General features: G+C 39.1%; 4 protein-coding genes across 4 annotated transcripts in view; all 4 read left to right on the top strand.

The window, feature by feature from the left end:
- The first annotated feature begins 30 nt into the window (after nucleotides 1–30).
- Nucleotides 31–1,844, top strand: LOC109477827 (aprataxin-like). Its single transcript, XM_019779245.1, has 6 exons — nucleotides 31–240; nucleotides 486–604; nucleotides 714–782; nucleotides 956–1,059; nucleotides 1,222–1,300; nucleotides 1,451–1,844. The coding sequence occupies exons 1-6, from the start codon at nucleotides 40–42 to the stop codon at nucleotides 1,539–1,541; spliced, it is 663 nt and encodes a 220-aa protein (XP_019634804.1). The 5' UTR covers nucleotides 31–39; the 3' UTR covers nucleotides 1,542–1,844.
- A 985-nt stretch (nucleotides 1,845–2,829) lies between these two features.
- On the top strand, nucleotides 2,830–6,490 carry LOC109477828. Its single transcript, XM_019779246.1, has 5 exons — nucleotides 2,830–2,949; nucleotides 4,226–4,351; nucleotides 4,994–5,092; nucleotides 5,230–5,305; nucleotides 5,625–6,490. The coding sequence occupies exons 2-5, from the start codon at nucleotides 4,290–4,292 to the stop codon at nucleotides 5,850–5,852; spliced, it is 465 nt and encodes a 154-aa protein (XP_019634805.1). The 5' UTR covers nucleotides 2,830–2,949; nucleotides 4,226–4,289; the 3' UTR covers nucleotides 5,853–6,490.
- A 615-nt stretch (nucleotides 6,491–7,105) lies between these two features.
- On the top strand, nucleotides 7,106–10,148 carry LOC109477824 (stress response protein NST1-like). The gene is made up of 8 exons (XM_019779241.1): nucleotides 7,106–7,489; nucleotides 7,803–7,861; nucleotides 8,002–8,082; nucleotides 8,232–8,308; nucleotides 8,540–8,623; nucleotides 8,888–8,961; nucleotides 9,193–9,272; nucleotides 9,384–10,148. Exons 1-8 carry the CDS (start codon nucleotides 7,221–7,223, stop codon nucleotides 9,566–9,568), a joined length of 909 nt encoding a protein of 302 aa, XP_019634800.1. The 5' UTR covers nucleotides 7,106–7,220; the 3' UTR covers nucleotides 9,569–10,148.
- A 195-nt stretch (nucleotides 10,149–10,343) lies between these two features.
- Nucleotides 10,344–11,498, top strand: part of LOC109477826 (kinase D-interacting substrate of 220 kDa-like) — a 4,042-nt gene continuing 2,887 nt past the window's right edge. The window contains exon 1 of the mRNA XM_019779244.1: nucleotides 10,344–10,525. Coding sequence (XP_019634803.1) covers nucleotides 10,444–10,525 — 82 coding nt within the window. The 5' untranslated portion in view covers nucleotides 10,344–10,443. The remainder of the gene's footprint in view (nucleotides 10,526–11,498) is intronic.

Below are 11,498 nucleotides of genomic sequence, written 5' to 3'. Positions count from 1 at the left end.
ATTCCAAAACCCCTTCTAAAAGAGTGGCCACTTCCAGTAATGATGGCGGCAAAAGGGAATGCCTTTTCTGTGATGATGAACTCGCAAAAGAGAAAATTAGCTGATGGAGCTGCGAAAACGGCGTCTCAGCCGGCCAAGAAAGGCCACTGGAGCATGGGTCTTCTCTCCTCCATGGAAGACCCCGCTCTGAAGGTCGACTCGGACGATAGAGTAGTCATTATCAAGGATAAATACCCCAAGGTTTGTTGACAACACATGTCAGGTCAAAGGGCACCAGATATTTTCTTTGTTCTTGACTGTGTCTGTGTGTGTTTCTGTTTGTTTGTTTGTTTGTTTGTGACCTCCCCTCATATAGACTTAGCACAGTGACAATACAAAGGAATTTGATGCAAAATTTGTTGAACAATCTAAATAAAGATTTGTTTCTAAAAATATTATAATTTTTCATAAATTTTTCATAACTTGTTATCTTTCATTTGTCACAGGCTCGGTACCACTGGTTAGTGCTACCCAAGGAAAACATACCCAGTCTGAAGGCTGTGTCTTCAGAACAGTTGGACCTCCTCAAACACATGCATAAGAAGGGACAGGAGCTGATAGACAGGTAAGTACGAGTAGAATTTGTTGTAAGCTGTTCTTTTAACTTCTCCTTTTGAGCATAAATTTGGTGTTTGTATTCATGTTTTACACTGTTTCTAAATCTCATGTTGCAGAACAGAAGATGCTAAACATCTAATTGATCTATCCTTCCGACTGGGCTACCATGCCATCCCCAGTATGAGGTCAGTAAATTACTACTAGTACTAGTATGTTCACTTGTCAATACAGGCTTTTCAAACGATGACACTTTCACCATGTTGGATTACTGTGGATACCTGTCATAGTGTCAAAATTTTTTTTTTTTTTTTGCTGCAATGTATTTGTTAATATGTTCATTTTACTTTTGTCTTTTCAGTCATTTACACCTCCACGTCATAAGTCAAGATTTTGACTCCCCCTGTTTGAAGCATAAGAAACACTGGAACTCCTTCACAACAGACTACTTCATAGACTCTGAAGGTTAGTATGTGTTTTTGTGTACAAGGAATATTGAAGAATAAAGTGTCTTAATGTATGTGTATTTGGTAAATCATGCTTACATTTAACACAATGCATTTACAGTGCTTTAATTAAGAAAATGCATCTGATAATGTCCAGTATGTCCATGTGTTTCATTTTCAGAAGTCATGGAAGAACTAGAAAAGGACGGGAAAATAGCAGACAAAGGATCCAGAAATGACCGCTTGAAAGATCCACTAAGGTAAGCAATTATTCATTTAGTAATTTCAAAGACTCAATGAGATATGTATCTATAATACTGTGTAACCATTTGTACATTTGTTTACATTGTGTATATGGATTCTTGTACTCTGTACATTGATTTGATGAACTTTTTTTTACTGTTTTGCAGATGCCATGTGTGTAAGAAGGAACAGGTCAACATGCCCAAACTCAAGGCACACATCTTGTCACATATTGCTAAACCTGGAGACAAGAAATGATGGACAGATCTTTTGAATGACACACTTGATAATGACAAAGGAACCTTACTTGATTCATTCTAGTCGAGAAAGTAGCAAGAAGCAAGAACATCACTGGATGACGCCAATGCTGTTTATAGATGTTGTTTGTCATGTAAAGGAGCTTCTTCATACAGTCATAAACTCTTTGCATGCAAGACGTATGTACTTGACTTTTAACATTTGTTGCCATAATTTAAGATTTGTGATGGAGAAAAAGAAAAAAACGTGAAAGAAATGTCTTTTTTTCCAGTGTAAAACAAGTGAATAAACCAGATACATGTACTTCATTTAGCTGTTATGGTTTCTTACCTGTCAATACTAGTATATGTGTGTGTGTGTGTGTGTGTGTGTGTGTGTGTGTGTGTGTGTGTGTGCATCAAGGAGGTCCTTGGTATGCATATATTATGCTGATTTATTATGACAATAGATATCCAATGAAAACATTGCATTTGCAAAGTGCCATTTTAATCAATGGGGGGGGGGCAGAAATTCGCTCACGCTTAAACATACAAATTCTCAAGATTGAAAGTCATTCTTTATCCTATCACTGCTTTTCTGAAATGATTGACACTTGGTTCTGGTAATAGGCCCCCCCCCCTCCCGAATTCTACACAAATGTAACAGCGCTAGCATGTACAATACACCACCCTCCATTACAAGTGAAATGTTTTGTGCTCCTTTTTACCCACACCAAAGCTTCCCAATGAAGGTTTTTACCCCCTGAATGGGCAGACCCAGACTGTTTAATGTAACGTAAGTGGACCATGCCTGCCTCTGTTAGGTGTTTCACGTCTTCTTGTGTGCACGTTTCAAAAGAGTTCATGGGTAATTAGAACCATTAGTGCCCTTTTACCTTTTCATTTCAAAACGAAGGTGTTGAAAACAGGTGTTTATTCTAAGCCTTTTTACAAACAAGTCGAGTACAGAAATGTTATAAGAAACACACCAATGTGACAAAAAAAGGTGCCATTCAAATTTTGGCCATAGCAATAGCCAATCCGCACGATTGTATTGTATTTAATGTACGTGTACATTTGTAATTGAGACCACCGTGGCTACTACATTTCATACGGGCTTTTGACAATGTATGCCAAAATATCGTGTATAGACTACCCTATTGTAATAAAAACAGTAAAAGATACACAATTCAAAAGAATATCAGGGTAGCTCTGACCAGATTTCCGTCCATAGCGACAGCGGTAATACCTGTCATCCGACGTAATGCCGGCAGGTATTTGCGTTGCTAGGGCGCCATGGCAGTAAGCGTCCCGTTACTAGGTACCGCCCCTCGGTGTGTTTATAGCTGACTCGCTTCCGGTGTGCGAACACGCCAGCATTACAGCTGTGGAAAATTTAACATCGTCAGGGTCTGAGGGAATACTGTGAGGTAAGTAGACGATATTTTCTCAAAATTGAGGAAAATTCAGACGATGTTTAAACGTTTTAACTGGGAGTAAGGTTGAGGCTATCGTTGCGTTGTTTCATGTGACCTCTCAGCCCCTATATTTTCAGGATAATTCACCCGCTATTGCTCGTGACCTTTCTCTTATTCTTAACTACAAACAGTGAAAACAATTGTCCGTTTAGGATCATTTCGTTGCTACTTATAGCGTGACTATACATTTCGTTATGGGAGTGGGGTTTTTTTCGCCCGAAGACAACTTGGTACTCGTACATGTAACCTCATGTACTACTAGTAATTCAACTCTCTTCAACACAAAATTCGAGTACTAAAGTCAACATCATCTAGAGTCCATACATTTTCTGTGGTGACATGAACAGCTTCCGTAGTCACTTATGCTTTGATTTACCTTGACATTTTCCTTGAGTACATGTAGACGCACGATATTGTTTGTTCATGGCAGTCCTCTGAGAATTATCAATTATGCACGTACTAGTGCTTGTGTGAAGCCCTAAATTTCGTAATGTGTGTTCTCAATCACTTGATAGTTGACTTATGTATCACTGACCTCCAGTTTCTGTGCAATTACAGATAAAAACATTTATATACTCTGCCTGCAAAAGGCCCACAGTTTAGTAAGGTAGTGCGGGGCCATTTCAGGGCGTTTCTTCCAGACGAAAAGACGGTATAATCATTACCTGGCCTTTGTGTACTTATCCAATTACAGGTCGCCGCATGGCCGGTTCCCAATGGTTTCTTAACAGTTTTACATTGTAATTTGTCAATGGTCTCTCACTGAAAGAAAAGAAGCCTATCTATTGTTCTACTTGTAGTGAAATATACATCCATACAGACTGCCTGCTGTAGCTATCTATAAATCTGGGTTGCGGTGAGGATCCCGTTGCCATTATTTGTTTACGTAAACGTCTCTCCTGACTAAATGCATTGTTCTGCTGTTACTATTTTTGTTCACTAGCAAATCTGTTCTGAATCGTGTCTTGAATTTCTGGCTTTAAAAAATGGCTCTGACTTCTATCGTCTTTGTGTCTTAGTTCTTTATCATCACACAGAATAACGTTAACGCTAAAGAAAGACAATCGTCTTCCAGTGCATGTTGTTGGTATGTGGTAGCAGGTACAGGTTGCTTGTCGCCTGAGGGCATATAGTCTCTTGTTTCTAAGGTATCGCAAACAAACATCCGTCGAGAGGTTTAGCAACCTTAGCTGTTTATCCCAACTAACGTATGACGTTTTTCCAACAGTTATCGCCAGTAAACTTAGCCAGTTTTGCGAGACAAGGCAATAAGAAGAACACATTCGTACAACATGAGCGCTCCAACAACACGACTGAGGGAATTCAAGTCTGCAGTACCGGACCCAACCCCTAGGTGAGCTGTAGTTTGTTTGTTTTGGTCAAATTTTTCAACGATTAGGCCATGTTGATTTGATTATATGGATGACATCCTCCGGGAGCCCCAAAACTGATGCGCGCGTGCGAATAAAAAAAAAGTTTTGCAAAAAAAAAAGTTGTTTTCATTATGAAATCTACGTGGTCATGAGGGTTGAACAAATGGGACAGAATATGGTTTGGCGAATAATCTAATCTTCAAGTTCATTTCCTTACAATTTCGTCTTTTTTTGTTTGATTTTGTCATTCTACGACATTGGTATAGTTTTTACTTATTTTTTTGTAACTTACGGTATATTTTTGCTCATTTTACAACTGTTTTGTACGATTTACAGTATGGTTGAAAACTTTTTTTTTTTTTTTGGAAACGGCCGAAAATTCATGTGCGCGCGGATGTCATCCATATAATCAAATCAACATGGCCTTAATGTAAAACGTTACATTCTTTCTTGTCAACTTTCTGTTATGGCTAGCTTTTGACAGCACTGAAGCTACTGATATCATTTTGTATTCATATCATTGCATATCTATGTTATTACTCAGCACATTCTAGAAGTACAATAAGTAATTATGATAAGTAGCTTGCTTATATTAACTGTATTTGCTCAACTTTTCTTTCCAGTGTTTACAGATACGGACGGACGGTAGAAGGGTTATACCCTGGACAGGTCGGTCGGGTCTCATACCAGATGAAAGAGGCTCCCTTACACCAAAGTTACAGGTGAGACTTTCCGACAAACGTATATATGATGCCAGTCAATGATAGTAACTGAAAACCTTATCATATAAAGTTATTTGTCGTGAGTCCTTGTATATGTTTGCATTGCCACAGATCAAATACTTTTCTCTATTACCCAGGTTTCTTCCTGAGTTCACGTTGCGAGCACCCTACACCCATGACAAGGAAAACCCATTCAAGAACGTCATACATACGGTAGGTTTTCGTCCACGTTTTATGATGATATATTTGTCAAAAGAAAAGCCACAGAACATGGCAAAATACTAGCGGAGGTCAAGTGAATTGCATCATTGTACTATAATATCACCGATTGTGAGATAAAATATATCATTTTGCGGGTTTGAAGGACACCACGTTACCATTGTCTTCAACTTTCTTCGTTTCAATTTGCAACAAGCTTTCAGAAGTGAAATTGGTGGCTGTCTCTATTAAAATTACGTTGATGACGATTTATCCTTTAATTTGACATTGTTTCAGTCACCTTTAAAACAACTTTTTGTGTTTTGTCGAACAGGAGGCGTCCTGGGAGTACGCCCACCCCACCAACCCCGCGCCCCTGCCGAAGACCCCGGGTGACCCCGTCCGACGGCCGCACACAGTGGACGTGTACGGTCTGCCCGACCAGACCTTCAGAACCAGCTACGGGGACTCCTTCAACAGGCGGGGCGAGCTGTGGGACCCCAGGGATCCGCTAGATGTCACCAGACTCAAGGCCAAGAAAAGAGTCTCTTTTGATAACTAGACTCGGCTTTAAAAATTGAATGATGACCAATAACTGTCATGACATCATAGGATCGTATAATGTCAAGAATTATGCTTCAACTTTTAACAGGATGATATATATTTAGAAAAAAAAAACAATTGCCAGGACAAACGATGCTTTTACGTCTTAATAACCTTGAATTGTAAGGTAAAAGTAGTTTGAAATGTTTTTACAATGTAGACGCTAATCTAAGGGGAAGGTTTATAAGGTATTTTATAGAATGCACATGTACAACTTTGATGTTATAAATACACCAACAAACTTGACATATCCAATCGTACATAGAAAAGAAAAAGACATGTACATATCATATTAGATCGCCACTGCGACAACATATTGGGTTGTTGAGTAAACAATTGGGTGGGTCTAAAGTTAAAATTCTGGTGATAAAATCTAACATTGAACCAGTACTGTTCCTTGTATATTTACTTATAAGATATGTACGCCAGTTGCTGCTACTGTTCACTGTTGCACTTTTACTGAGATTGATGCATTTCGTTTTTGTTACTAAGTGCGTGTTGTTGAGCGCCATATTGTAAACCGACATGTACAAATAAAATAATCTGTTGAATTTTACATATGCAAATAAAACAAACTGCTGCAGCAGTGTTGACACAATTTTACAAATATAGTACGAATCATTTCTATGTACATCTTGAGAGTTTCATAATCAGTGCTGTACCATAAGCAGTCTTTGCTAATTTGAAGATTGTGTGATACTCTATTCGACGCCCTACGTATAATGTAAAAGGCGTAGTGACAGCTACAGATTTCATTCTGCATATAACGCGTTACTGTTATAAATATAACGTTAGTCTCTATCAGACGATTCGTAGGTAGGTACTCTCTGGGCCAAAGTTTTTCAGTCTACTAGATGGCCAATTTCTATAATTTTTCAGCAATCAATTGGAGTATAAAACTTTATTCAGAACTACGACATTTGAACATAGATAATTAATAGCTACCATCAAATATATCAGTTATCTGACTTGTGCCAAGTGTTTTATTTCTGGAAAGAAAAGAGGGCAATCCACCCGCCCCCACCCACCCCGCCTTTTTGTACGTGTCCTTCAATTTCCTAACCTTTAATTCTCGACCTCTATGTCGGTCTTTTGGCACTAAATTTGTATTTAATACTGTAGTTGTGGAGTTAGACACCTAGTCTGAGCTAGTCTGGAGTGTTCCAGGTCACCTGTTGTTTTGACCCGTGCGGTGCATTGTGGGTACTCGGTACTTTCCCAAACTTTCAAGATGGCGTCATCCTGCATGTAAACAAACCAGTTTTACACCGAAACTGTCCCGTCATAGTTTCTGTTCCGCTTTTAGAGGCCCCACAAAAGGTTCACGATGAGTCGATCGTTCACTGTGCGGCCTGCGAACGCTAAACAGCAGCGTCCGGGTATGGAAGGGGCGAGTCCCGGCCGTGGCGCAGGCAGGGGAAGGGGGAGGGGGGCGACCGGTAACCAAGGGCCGAGCTACGTCGACGTCGACCACGGACAAGGGGCGAGACCGAGGGACAGGACTGCCGTGTCCGGAGGAACTGGACACCAGCAGGGGGCTACTGGGCAGCAGACGGAGGGAAATGGTAACGCCATCCCGGATGAAAGGTTCAAAAGGTATGAAATTGACTGGTTTCGAACGTGGATTTTTGCTCCTACATAATTTGCAGTGCATATTTGCAATGGTATGTGTTGTCTGTAACCTCGTTGGCTAATGTCGCAGTTGTTCCCAAATTTTACATGTCGACGTCTGATCAGATTAGCAGAGCAAACCAGATACATTTTTAAACATTTAATACCACGTTTGATGTAGGGTCGGAAAGTCCAAAGTCTGAGTTAAACAATATTTATGCTAATCATCTTATGCAACACACTCAACTTGACTCAAGCTTCTATTAATCATATTATGATATTTTATAATCTTTTCCAGGGGAGACGGCTATACCTTGGTGGTACCTAATGAGAAGAAAAGGCAAAGTGTCTTAAAACGTAAGATATCCGAACTATATATGTTGTGCCTTGCCATGCCAAACTTGTTTTGATTATTATGTAAAGCTACATTAATGCATTTGATGGGAAAATTAGTGAAGTGTCAGTTGAAATTCTGCCATCTCTATTCACATCAACAGAAGGCCAGAAAGAGCTGGAAGCCTACCAGAAGCACAAAGAGAGCAGAAGACCTGCTAACTTCTCCTATGTTGGTACTGTAGGTAAGTCATTTTAATTCTTCAAATTACAAGAAAAATCACTAAATTCAAAGACCTAAAGTGAACCTTTGAATAAAATCTGTTTCAATGTTTTGATAAGTACATGTCTAAAGTTTACAAAAAGATCCAATGAGCCTGTTCTGAATTTACAGGTGGTCCAAATGTACCTGAAGATGAAGTTAGGAGACAACAAGCACAAGAGGACAGGAGGAAGAGGATGAACACGAGGGTGAGCTTAGCTTCTTAAAAACATTGTTTGACAGGCAAAAGTATGTCTTATTCTTAGATATTATATTTTTCATTTTTATCATATTAGAAGTATCTAAAAGTAGATATTTTCAAAAGGCTCCAAACTACTAGTAAGTTTATTTTCAAAATCAATGTACATTGTTCTTTCTTTACATTGTCAATTATTATATTTTGCCAAAGGAAATTGATTTTATATTATCTATATTTGTAGGACAAGAGAGAGCAGTATAGGCAAACCCAGAAACAACAGGAGGATAAACAACTACAAATGAAAAAGGACTACTACAGAGGACAGGTAGGAAACCTCTGATGATCTGTTTGAAGTGAAGGAGCCCCACCTTACAGATTTGCATGGCACTGCATAGCAATAACAGTAACAGCTCTTGAAAAGTGCACAGTATACTTGAGGAAATATTAAATCTACTATATCACAAAACAATGTTTAATCAATCAAAAGTTACCAGTTGTGTAATTTATTTGTTGGTTCATATTTTGATTGTACATGTACCATCTGTGGCCTCATCACACATCTACACCTTTATTTTTCATCTCGTCACAGGCTCAAAAGAAAGAAGTAAAACAGAAGAAGGAGAACAAGGAAAGAGAAAAGAAGTGGGCAGAAGACCACAGACAGTAAGTCTCATTGTTAGATCATTACAAGATGGATTGCTGCTTTAAACTTGAACATTTATTTACACTATTTCACTTCTAGATACTAAAGATTCTATAATTATTGTGTAGAAAGAGAGACATCACTTCACATCAATTTATCTTTGTTCAGAAAGATTGGATTACACATTACACAGCAGTGGCTGTTATGGAGAAGAAGTTATATGAGTGTCATGTTTGTGTTTATTCTCACAGAAAGAATCAAGCTTTTCTAGATAGACTGGAGGCACAACAAAGGGGAGGGAGACCCCATGCAGGTGCTAAGGGTACTGCAGGTAGCTAAGGTTTTTTGTCTCATATCAGTCTTTTTTCTGTTAAGAATTTTGAAAAATTAGTACATTACAATTGCATGCAAACTGATAACCATCCCTGTCTATTACCAATAGGAGGCAGCCATGACAGCAAGGAAGTAGTAGAGGAGGAGCAGGAGGAGGAAGATTTTGAGGAGCAGGAAAATCCGCTCTCAGAACTACGTGACCTTTACCCCAATTATGATGTACAAATGTTGTCAGAAATCTTACAGAGTACTGACGGTGACTTAGATGAAGCTATTGCCTTACTTAGAGTTTAGTGTATTGATAGCAATATCAAATCAGGACAGCAAATTAGCATATTATCTTACAAGTATGTACATTGTACTTTTTCAGAAAATGGCATTAAAAGGGCTAAGAAAACAATAATTCATAAAGATTTAGACATATTTTAAGTTTTAGAACAGGATTGAATTGTAGATTTGTGCAAGTGCAAGAGACTATTGTTGAATGTTCTTCAGGATAGTTTTTAAGGTAAAGAAGCCGCAAGGGTAGCAATATCTACTGAAGCTTTTGTTGAAGTGTAAGAGTCAGGCTTGCCAATGATTTAACCCTCTAAGTATAATGGCTTACATGTGGATTGACCCTACTAATTCACACCTTTCATCTTGCTTCCAATGCACATTCACCAGCCACTTCAATGATTAAGGTTTGAGAGAATTTATTGTGCAAATTTGCAGAGTTTTTTTTCTGAATCGAGTCCAACTATGGTTGTATTTCAAATGTGTTGGGAAAATGTGTTTTGCCAAAATATAGCCCAGCCTTTTTGCTTGCCTGTGTAGAATTTTAGTCTTTTGCCCTTGCTGTCTGCAATATATAGTATCACTAAAGATAAAGACTGTTGTATGGCTGCAAACATTGGAATGTTACATGTAAGAATAAATCTGAATATTTTGTACATGACCAAGTCTGCTTTCTGTGTTCTGAAAGTCATTTCTACATACTAGTAATTCTGACCCTGACGCTATGCATCCTGGGAATGGGAAAAGGGTGAAATGCTCACGTGGTAGGACAGTAGGTCACCTGACAAGACAAATCCCATGCGTCTCTTCACTTCTGACAGTCTTCAGTTCGAACTCAGACAGTCAGTACGCGCGCAAGCTTAGGTGTCAGCAACATCAGCGGTGTTAACGACATGGTGGACAAGGCGAGTGAAGCTCTGCTGTACGCTGCAGAGAGAGGCTGTCTGCAAGGCGTCAAAGCAGCTCTGAAAGCTGGTAAGAACAAATTCTACTAAGCCTCGACGAGGTAGCCTGGGAGCCAGCTGTGGTGCCCAGCAACATATATCAAGGGAGCGGGCGGAGACTACGGAGGATGGCACCCAGGCTATCTATTGTTGCAAATGAGCATTTTTCTTCGGCGACTACGCCTGTAACCAGTTTAGCTCATGTAGGGTAGAGACTCCCTCCAGAAACTAGTACTGTTCCTAATTTAAATCTAAAGGGCCCTAAAGCATTTTGGTCGCGGCGCATCACATGGCAGCAGTGCTTATGAGTTACTTAGGTACTTATGTACATGTACCTAGTCTTTTCAGATATGTATTCTACAAGTGGCGTTTGGAGAAATGCTTTTTTCTTTCTCTCAGGATTGAGTTTGAAAACATGTGCACAAACCAGTAGATAATTATTCAAATGTAAATCAGCAGATAAGGACTCGCACGTAGGTGTGAAGTACAATTCACTAGCGACGCCTTTCGATCTTTCACTGGTTGTGCAGGCAAAAAAAAAAAGAAAATGCCACTTTATTTAAAAGAGTTCAAACCCTACTACCAGATAAATTAAGGACAGTACTTCTGGACGTTCCGAGTGGCATCCGTCCCCGGCCCCGTTCTTCAGCGTCACTACAAAATGAACTAAGAGTTAACTCTAACCATGCTCTAACAACATGAGAAAGAACTGGAAAAGCTGTTAGCTGAACATGATAAAGACTCATTGTTATGTGTCACTGTTAATGTAAATGAGGATCAGGTTTTTCCTATGGCAAGACAATACCATAGGAATTTCTATTGTCCCTTGGGTGGTGACACGTCTCATAAACTTGAGAGCTCTACACGTATGTGTACTACTTATATATTGGTCACCTTGATGTCTAACTTCTATCAACGAAATGTCAATTATTTCCAGCAGTCAACAATGCAAAATCTATGATATAAATTCTCTTGTGGAATTCAGTTTTACTGAAATGTAATCA

This window comes from Branchiostoma belcheri, unplaced genomic scaffold, assembly GCF_001625305.1.
Source record: "Branchiostoma belcheri isolate BF01 breed outbred unplaced genomic scaffold, Haploidv18h27 scaffold41, whole genome shotgun sequence".
Classification (NCBI taxonomy): Eukaryota; Metazoa; Chordata; class Leptocardii; order Amphioxiformes; family Branchiostomatidae; genus Branchiostoma; species Branchiostoma belcheri.
Note: the sequence above shows the minus strand (reverse complement) of the source record. Positions and strands in the feature narration are given on the sequence as shown.